Below are 10,403 nucleotides of genomic sequence, written 5' to 3' on the forward strand. Positions count from 1 at the left end.
TCACTCATCATACAATTGAAATACTCCCGGTCCTCATAGTCTGACACAATCGAGTACATGGACAACTCAATCATTGGCTGAGACGGTTCCACCAAATCAAGACATGGGGAATATTTTCTTTTGGAAACGTAATAGTGCCATTATTTTCGATACGAAACGCACCATGGGAATCGACTGCGGGCATTGTTTACTTGAGGAGCCTTGAATAATCTATTAAAAAAATTAAATTGGAAATGCAAGAAAATAACAAGAAAAAAAAGACATTAAATTGAATAAAATGACAACTATAATTTTTTTTTACCTCATCGCCAAGATTTTGACTGCTTTGAACGTTTGTTCACGACCCTTCGGCTTCAGTGGAAGAGGCCATTTGTATTTTTACACAAATGAAATTGAGTAGTAGAAAATTTGGTGGGGAAAATGAATAATATTGGAAGGAGAAGAATTTGTATGAATATTTGGTGTGGGAAGTAAATAATATTGGTAGCTATTTTTAGAATAAAAAAATTCAGAATTTTTTGGTATTTTTTTACAAATTTTTTCAATTTTTTGGCCATTGGATTGGAGCACAAACCCTAGATCGAACCATCTAAGAGTAGCCACGTGGAGCCGTTGGGTGTTGAGGCCAGCCTGGCGTTAGCGATGACGTAAGCTGCCCGAAGACAGCACCTCGGGCCATTGCTCCCCGTGCGCAGTGGCGGAGCCATGGTGGGGTCATTGAGGTCGCACGACCTCTTGGAAGCCATGGAAATAGGCTTAGAGATCCATTGGAGCTGCTGGTGCGACCTCTTGGAGCTGCACACCAAATGGTCGACGAAATGTCTGAAAGAACGATGGGTTGTAGGCTGAAGAAGAAGGCTAGCGCGCGCCAGTTTTTTTTTAAAAAACAACTTGGCCAAAACGACGTCGTTTTGGGCCAAGTTTGAAAAAATAAGAAAAAGACCAGCGTATCCTTTCTAGTCACTACTTCTCCACAAACACAACTTGACGGAATCTGTCCTTAAGCCAAAGTTCAAATGCATTTTACATATTCTTGGCCACACAGAAGACTTTTGCCCTTCAGCCTGTGAGACACTATAATTGAAGTCAAAGCAAAATGGCAAATTGCTATCTATTGGCCTCTGGACCATCACAAAGCATTCTTGCCCCTAGTAACAACAAAGTTTACATTTTTAATATCCATCTGAAGCTGCAACTTCTGCCACTCTTGCGCCTCAGCCTGTGCATGCCATTCTATTTTTTTTTTTTTAAAAAAAAAATTAAAACTTAGGCAGCAGTTTAATTAAGGAATTTAGGGTAACTACATAATCTCCTCTCTCCTCTCTCCTCTCTCCTCCCTCCCTTTTCTATGTGATCTCGAATAAAATGATGTCTCAAGTTTATGTGTTTAGTGCGTAAGTGAAGTATGAGATTCTTAGAGATGTTTATCGCACTAATTTTCAGTAACAATGTGAGTTTTTATTTTCATTTTTTTGCATATGTAGAATATGTTGATTCCATCCAAAATTTTTTTTTGGGACTTTTACACTAAAACCCCTTGTGTTTTGATTCCTGGCTCAGCCACTGCCCGTGCGCTTGCCCGGGTTGGTGGGCTCCACACCTTACCTGGGCTTGCTATTACGTACTCGAACGTCCTCACAGGGCCTACTCAGAAATTGTCAATGCGTGGCTGCAGACTTTCTCTTTCTTTTAGCTTGAAAACAATGCATTATTAAAGCCGCAAGACATCACTTTTAAGACTTAGAAATTGTCAAGGCCTCCACGGTGAGAGGACCTCCTTATTTCAAAGCTTGCGATCAATCGAAGCACTTTGCCCTTGCTGCCAGCAGAAGGAACCGCGTTGAAAAAGTTGGAAAGATTGTTACGATGTCCTTTTCTTCTTCCAACTGTCGCAAATGGCTTTTACACAACTGGAACTGTAAAATATAAAGTACAATCTAGCCTCTGGAAACTAGTTCCTCGGAAACATTAGCTTCTAGATTTTCTTGAGTGTTCTTGTTCTACTTAGTGTGTTTGGTTATTTGCGTACTTCCTTTGCACACCTGTTCTGAGGAGCATTAACTTTCTTTCATATAGCCATAGCCTGGCAGTTGTACCAATAAAATAAGATATGAAATCACATTCACATTAGAATCACCAAGATTTAATATCTCAAATAGCATTCGGATGGAACCTTGCCGAAAGTTTAATTTCAAAGAAGATTATTGTATTGTTCTCCTGTCAAATTAAGTTCGTTTCACTTAATTCTTTGCATCCATAAAAATATATTTTGAGTGACCTGGATAGCCAAATATGTAGCGGAAGTTTGTTGCTTGCTTTGCTTTCATAAGCCTGCAGACTGACCTGTGTTGCATTAATCTTTTATACCCATTTTTGTATTCAGTTGATTTGGTATTCATGATTTCAAAGCCACAACCTGTTGTTTTTGTTGCTTGCAAAAGCAAGCGTGAGGAAATCGTATCCGAAAAAGAAGACATAACTATAAGAACAAACTGTGCCTTATTACATTGGGAACACAAAAGCAAAGAAAGAAAAAAAGAAAAGCAAACAAAAAAAATGTAAAATAAAAACTACAATAATATATGTCTAGCCTCTAAGCCTTCTTTTCATCGTGTTGATGGGCATTGTTACCATTACATACAACCTATCTTGTACATTGTCGATGAATCGAAAATATACGTATCTCCATGTCTTGTTAACAACTAAAGAACCACACACTCCCCAAAATCCCACTACGAACCCCAATGCAGTGAAAATATAAAACCATGGAAGTTGATGAGGTTCATTGTCCAAGTCTTTGCTGTTTGTGTCATCTTCATCAATGCCCATATTTGATCCGCACTTATTTGGAAGTGGGGCACCACAAAGTTTTAGATTCCCCTCAAAGGCAGAAGTGGTGAAGGTTTGGATCTGAGTGCTTGTTGGAATTGGTCCTCCAAGATTATTGTACGAGACATTAAATTTTCTCAAGAAAGTAAGGCTCGCTAATGACGATGGAATTGTTCCAGAAAAATGATTCATGGAGAGATCCAAAACCTCTAAATTTTGTAGATTAGATATTTGGTCTGGAATGACACCGGAGAAGTTGTTGGAGTAAAGAGCCAACTGGCGGAGAAGGTGCAATTGTCCGATCTCAGCAGGTATATCACCAACAATGTTATTGTTAGATAAGTCTATCGTTGCGGGGAAACAAGACAATTTAGACGGTTGAAAATTTAGATTTGTAGTTATGCTGCCGAAGACATTCAATTCAAATTCATATCGGTCTACTTGAGATGCAATAGGTTCATAAACCAACCTGGGTAGTCTACAAAGTCCCTTTGGAAATTCACCTGAAATTCGGTTATTTGACAAGTTGATAAAAAACAGTCTAGGAAGATTCCCCAACCAACTTGGAATTGGCCCAGTGATTTGATTAAAAGCTAGAATCAAGATCTCTAGATTCTTGAGCTTCGATAACCACACAGGTATTTCGCCAGTGAGATTAGTACCAGCCATATTCAATACCCGAAGATTTTGGAATCCGTCAAAATCAACCATGCCATCATCAAATGCCATTCCCTCATCCACAAAGGAACCATCAAGCGAGAGTGTGTGAAGGCTTTTGCAACTCATCAATATCTTCATTGCGCCTGTGAGGTTGGTGAATCGGTTGTAACCAAGGGTGAGGAAGGACAAGGATTTCAATGAAAGAATCTCAATTTGTATTTGTCCCTCTAGATGATTTCTAGTCAATGCAATGGCTTTTAGGTACCTACATGAGTAAAGGCTTACTGGAAACATACCAGTAAAGTTATTGTACCTTAGGTCAAGTTTTGTAAGTTGACTAAGTCTGGAGAAATTAAGCATGGAGATATCTCCTTCAAGGTTGTTGATTCCCAAACATAGTTCTACAAGGTTTGTGCAATTCATCAAAGATGTGGGAATAGTACCTTCTAAATTGTTGAAATCAACAGTCAAAAACTTCAACTTGGAGAGCTTCCCCAAATTGAGAGGAAGCTCGCCGCTCAATTGATTATGGCTGAGGTCAAGGATTTTAAGGTTGGTGAGGTTGACAATTTTATCACTAATGGCTCCACGTAGTGAATTGATAGGTAATGAAATTTCTTCAAGTTTGGTAGCATTATAGATATCTTCTGGAAGTAACCCTAAAAGGTTATTGTGACCAGCACGAAAAACCTGCAGTTTAGAACACTCCCCTAGCCCAAGAGCAAGGTTGCCACTGAATTGATTGGAAGAAAAGTCCAATAGCCTTGTAAAGGGAGAATGATGGAGACAAATAGAGGATGGGACATACCCTGTGAAGGTATTGTTGCTGACATTGAAGCTAATCAAGTTGCTTGCTTGTTGGAAGAATGAAGATGGAATTGCACCAAAGAAGTGATTGCTCGACAAATCGACTGTCCGAATTTTGCTGGATGGTAGAGAAAGTGGTAGCTCCCCATAAAGATGGTTATAGCTCAAATCAAGGATCTCAAGACGATTCAAAGACAACAAAAATTGAGTCTCAAGTGAACCATATAGTGAGTTGTGGGAAAGATTCAAGTAGGTGAGATGTGTGAGATTTCTAAGGGAAGAGGGAGAGATACCTCCTTTGAGCCCTTTGGAAGGTAAGACCAAATGGGTGACCCAATCATCTTGATCACAAGTGATGCCCTTCCAGTGACAGCAATCAAGTGATGTCCAATTTAAAGGAGGAGAAGAGAGAGTGGAGGCAAAGGACAGGAGGGAGCAGCGTTCAATTTGGTTGCAGGCATGAATATTTATAGATATAATGTAAGAGAATAAGAGGAAGAAAAGGAAGCCTTGAGCCATTAAGTTAGCAACGTTGCTTTGTGTGTGTGTGTCGTTGCTCACAGGTTTATATATACGTGTGTGTGTATATATATATATATCATTTGAGGGACACCCCTAATAGTGCTCACTCCAAATTATATTTCAATAATCCAAACCGTTTATTTTGCAGATACTAATTCAAAGATCATCTCTACAAAAAATCATTTAAATCCGATATCATTTGACCACTCAATTGAGTATTGAAATTTTAGTACTTTTTTGAAACACCGTGTTAATTGATTTTGTAATACACAATTGGATGTCAAAACGGTTTCTGATTTGTTAAATTTTTTGTATGGATGATCTATGGATGATGACCTAAAACATTGATGGTTTAGATCATTAGGGAAAAAAAATGTAGGGTACCCTAAAAGGCTTCTCTCAAATAATTTATTTGAAGGATTCCTCAACAAAAGGAGACTGATATATATATGGATCATGCTAGGGAGACCAACTTTAGATACCAACTTGTGTACCATCTCTCTAATAGAGATGGAGCCCACTAATACAATGGATCCCACGCTCTATTAGAGAGATGATACACAAGTTGATATCTAAAATTGGTCTTCCTAGCATTTTCATATATATATATAGGAGCGGATCTGTGGCACCATATTTTTGACACAAATTTTGAACCATTAGATTAGACTACAATAAATAGCCGAGATTAAACAAACTATTTCTTTAATTAAAATTTAATTTAATTAACTTTGCTTTTCAATTTTCTCTCTCCTCATTTATGTTTTCACATCTTCCTAAAAGCCTCAACATTCTCTCTAACGACATCTTCTTCTTCTTCCATGACTTTCCATTTTTTTTCTCTTCAATCTTTCTTTTTTTCCTTTGAAATAACATCAAAGTCCAAATACCATTTTCCACCATAACAAGAAACAACAAACCCAACCCATTTAGCAAAATCAAATACCCAATAAGGAAGATTGACGTAAGGAGGAGGAAGGTTGATCTCTGTGGGTTTTTTTTTTTTTTTTTTTTCCTGGTGCTGTTAAAAAAACTTCTATTTCCCCTTGTTGAGAAAAACAAAAAAGGATCAAGCATGGGGAATAGTCTGACACAATCGAGTATATGGACGGCTCAATTATTAGCGGAAGCGGGTTTACCAGATCAAGACATGAGGGAGTATTTTCTTTCGGATAATGTAATAGTACCATTATTTCCGACAAGGAACGCACCATGAGAACTGACTGCGGGCATTGTTCACTTGAGAAGCCATGTGTAATGGGTTTTCCTCTTTTCTGTTTTGTCTTGAATAATCTATTAAAAAATTAAATTGGAAATGCAAGAAAATAATTTAAAAAATGACATTAAATTTAATAAAACGGCAATTAGAAATTTTATACCTCATCGCGAAGATTTTGACCGCTTTGAATGTTTGTCCACAACCCTCCGGTTTTAATGGAAAAGACAATTTGTATTTTTACACAAATGAAATTGAGTAGTATAAAATTTGGTGTGTAAAGTGAATAATATTGGAAGGAGAAGAATTTGTATAAAGATTTGGTGCGGAAAGTGAATAATATTGGTTAGTATTTATGGGAAAAAAAATTCTAAATTCTAAATTCTAAATTCTAAATTTTGATTTTTGATTTGTTTTAAAATTCAATTTTTTTCAATTTTTTGGCCGTTGGATTGGAGCACAAACCATGGATCGAACCCTCTAGGAGTCGCCAGATGGCTTATAGCCGTTGGGTAAAGCTGCATTGACGCCACGCTGGCGTCAATGCAAGTTTTTCAATTTTTTTAAACGTAATTCACTCGCCAACAGTAGAAAAAAATTTTCAAATTATTGAGCTGAGATCAGCGTGGCGTCAGGAATGACGTCAGCTGCCCGAAAGCAAAAGCTAGGGCCATTTCTCCCCGTGGGCTAGCCCGGGTTAGTGGGCTCCACGCCTTGCCCGGGCTTGCGGTTGCGTTCTGGAACGTTCTCGGAGGGCCTACTCAGAAATTGTCAAGGGCGCACAATGCGTGGTTGCCGCTTGAAAACGAAGCGGCAAAACTTGACTTTTAAGACTCAGAAATTGTCAAATTATTAGGTCTAAAGAGGGGCCTCCACGGTGAGAGGACCTCCTTATTTCAAAGCTTGCGATCAATCGAAGCACTTTGCCCCAGCTGCCAGCACAAGTAACCGCGTTGAAAAAGTTGGAAAGATTGTTACGATGTCCTTTTCTTCTTCCAACTGTCGCAAATGGCTTTTACACAACTGGAACTGTAAAATATAAAGTACAATCTAGCCTCTGGAAACTAGTTCCTCGGAAACATTAGCTTCTAGATTTTCTTGAGTGTTCTTGTTCTACTTAGTGTGTTTGGTTATTTGCATACTTCCTTTGCACACCTGTTCTGAGGGAGCATTAACTTTCTTTCATATAGCCATAGCCTGGCAGTTGTACCAATAAAATAAGATATGAAATCACATTCACATTAGAATCACCAAGATTTAATATCTCAAATAGCATTCGGATGGAACCTTGTCGAAAGTTTAATTTCAAAGAAGATTATTGTATTGTCCTCCTGTCAAATTAAGTTCGTTTCACTTAATTCTTTGCATCCATAAAAATATATTTTGAGTGACTTGGATAGCCAAATATGTAGCGGAAGTTTGTTGCTTGCTTTGCTTTCATAAGCCTGCGGACTGACCTGTGTTGCATTAATCTTTTATACCCATTTTTGTATTCAGTTGATTGGTATTCCTGATTTAAAGCCACAACCTGTCGTTTTTGTTCCTTGCAAAAGCCAGCGTGCGGAAATCGTATCCAAAAAGAAGACATAACTATTAGAACAAACTGTGCCTTATTACATTGGGAACACAAAAGAAAAGAAAGCCAAAACAAAAAATGTAAAATAAAAACTACAATAATATATGTCTAGTCTCTAAGTCTTCTTTTCATCGTGTTGATGCGCATTGTTACCATTACATATAATATATCTTGTACATTGTCGATGAATAAAAAATATACATATCTCAATGTCCCGTTAACAACTAAAGAACCACACACTCCCCCAAAATCCCACTATGAACTCCAACGCAGTGAAAATATAAAACCATGGAAGTTGATGAGGTTCATTGTCCAAGTCTTTGTTGTTTGTGTCATCTTCATCAATGCCCTTATTTGATCCGCACTTATTTGGAAGTGGGGCACCACAAGGTTTTAGATTCCCCTCAAAGGCAGAAGTGTTGAAGGTTTGGATCTGAGTGCTTGTTGGAATTGGTCCTCCAAGATTATTATACGAGACATTAAATTTTCTCAAGAAAGTAAGGGTCGCCAATGACGATGGAATTCTTCCAGAAAAATGATTCATGGAGAGATCCAAAACTTCTAAATTTTTTAGGTTAGATATTTGGTCTGGAATGACACCAGAGAAATTGTTGGAGTAAAGAGCCAACTGGTAGAGAAGGTGCAATTGTCCGATCTCAGTAGGTATATCACCAACAATGTTATTGCTAGATAAGTCTATCGTTGCTGGGAAAAAGGACAATTTATACGGTTGAAAATTTAGATTTGTAGTTACGCTGCCGAAGACAGTCAATTCAAATTCATATCGGTCTACTTGAGATGCAATAGGTTCAAAAGCCAACCTTGGTAGTCTACAAAGTTGCTTTGGAAATTCACCTGAAATTCGGTTATTTGACAAGTAGATAAAAACAGTCTAGGAAGATTCCCCAACCAACTTGGAATTGGCCCGGTGATTTGATTATAAGCTAGAATCAAGATCTCTAGATTCTTGAGCTTTGATAACCACACAGGTATTTCACCAGTGAGGTTAGTACCAGCCATATTCAATGCCCGAAGATTTTGGAATCCGTCAAAATCAACCATGCCATCATCAAATGGCATTCCCTCATCCACAAAGGAACCAACAAGCGAGAGTGTGTGAAGGCTCTTGCAACTCATCAATATCTTCATTGTGCCTGTGAGGTTGGTGAATTGGTTGTAACCAAGGGTGAGGAAGGACAAGGATTTCAATGAAAGAATCTCAATTTGTATTTGTCCCTCTAGATGATTTCTAGTCAATGCAATGGCTTTTAGGTACCTACATGAGTAAAGGCTTACTGGAAACATACCAGTAAAATTATTGTACCTTAGGTCAAGTTTTGTAAGTTGACTAAGTCTGGAGAAATTAAGCATGGAGATATCTCCTTCAAGGTTGTTGATTCCCAAACATAGTTCTACAAGGTTTGTGCAATTCATCAAAGATGTGGGAATAGTACCTTCTAAATTGTTGAAATCAACAGTCAAAAACTTCAACTTGGAGAGCTTCCCCAAATTGAGAGGAAGCTCGCCGCTCAATTGATTATGGCTGAGGTCAAGGATTTTAAGGTTGGTGAGGTTGACAATTTTATCACTAATGGCTCCACGTAGTGAATTGATAGGTAATGAAATTTCTTCAAGTTTGGTAGCATTATAGATATCTTCTGGAAGTAACCCTAAAAGGTTATTGTGACCAGCACGAAAAACCTGCAGTTTAGAACACTCCCCTAGCCCAAGAGCAAGGTTGCCACTGAATTGATTGGAAGAAAAGTCCAATAGCCTTGTAAAGGGAGAATGATGGAGACAAATAGAGGATGGGACATACCCTGTGAAGGTATTGTTGCTGACATTGAAGCTAATCAAGTTGCTTGCTTGTTGGAAGAATGAAGATGGAATTGCACCAAAGAAGTGATTGCTCGACAAATCGACTGTCCGAATTTTGCTGGATGGTAGAAAAAGTGGTAGCTCCCCATAAAGAAGGTTATAGCTCAAATCAAGGATTTCAAGACGATTCAAAGACAACAAGAATTGAGTCTCAAGTGAACCATATAGTGAGCTGTGGGAAATGTTCAAGTGGGTGAGATGTGTGAGATTTCTAAGTGAAGAGGGAGAGATACCTCCTTTAAGCCCTTTGGAAGGTAAGAGCAAATTGGTGACCCAATCATCTTGATCACAAGTGATGCCCTTCCAGTGACAGCAATCAAGTGATGTCCAATTTAAAGGAGGAGAAGAGAGAGTGGTGGCAAAGGACAGGAGGTTGCAGTGTTCAATTTGGTTGCAGGCATGAATATTTATAGATATAATGTAAGAGAATAAGAGGAAGAGAAGGAAGCCATGAGCCATTAAGTTAGCAACGTGGCTTTGTGTATGTGTCATTCCTCACAGGTTTGTATATATATATAGCTTCAATTCAGGGATTTTTCAAATAAGCTTATTTGAGAGACATCTTTGTAGGGCCGACTCTATATTATATTTCAATAATCCAAACTGTCTATTTTGTAGATACTAATTCAAAGATCATTTCTACAAAAAATCACTTGAATCCGATATCATTTGACCACTCAATTGAGTTATTCAAATTTTAGTCCTTTTTTGAAGCACTGTGATCATTGATTTTGTAGAACACAATTGGATATCGAAATGATTTCCGATTTGTCTAATTTTTATATGGATGATCTATGAATGAAGACCTAAAAAATGGATGGTTTGGATCATTAGGAAAAAAAATGTATGGTACCCCAAAGGGCGTCCCTCAAATAATTTATTTTAAAGATCCCTCAACATATATATATATATATGGCC

General features: G+C 38.0%; 1 protein-coding gene and 1 pseudogene across 1 annotated transcript; both read right to left on the reverse strand.

Moving 5' to 3' along the window:
* Window positions 1-2,586: 2,586 nt before the first annotated feature.
* Window positions 2,587-4,821, reverse strand: LOC117618129 (receptor-like protein 3). The gene has a single exon (XM_034347747.1). The coding sequence runs from the start codon at window positions 4,813-4,815 to the stop codon at window positions 2,587-2,589; it is 2,229 nt and encodes a 742-aa protein (XP_034203638.1). The 5' UTR covers window positions 4,816-4,821.
* A 2,894-nt stretch (window positions 4,822-7,715) lies between these two features.
* On the reverse strand, window positions 7,716-9,950 carry LOC117618130 (annotated as a pseudogene).
* Between the last annotated feature and the right edge of the window lie 453 nt (window positions 9,951-10,403).

Source organism: Prunus dulcis, chromosome 2, assembly GCF_902201215.1.
Source record: "Prunus dulcis chromosome 2, ALMONDv2, whole genome shotgun sequence".
NCBI lineage: Eukaryota > Viridiplantae > Streptophyta > Magnoliopsida > Rosales > Rosaceae > Prunus > Prunus dulcis.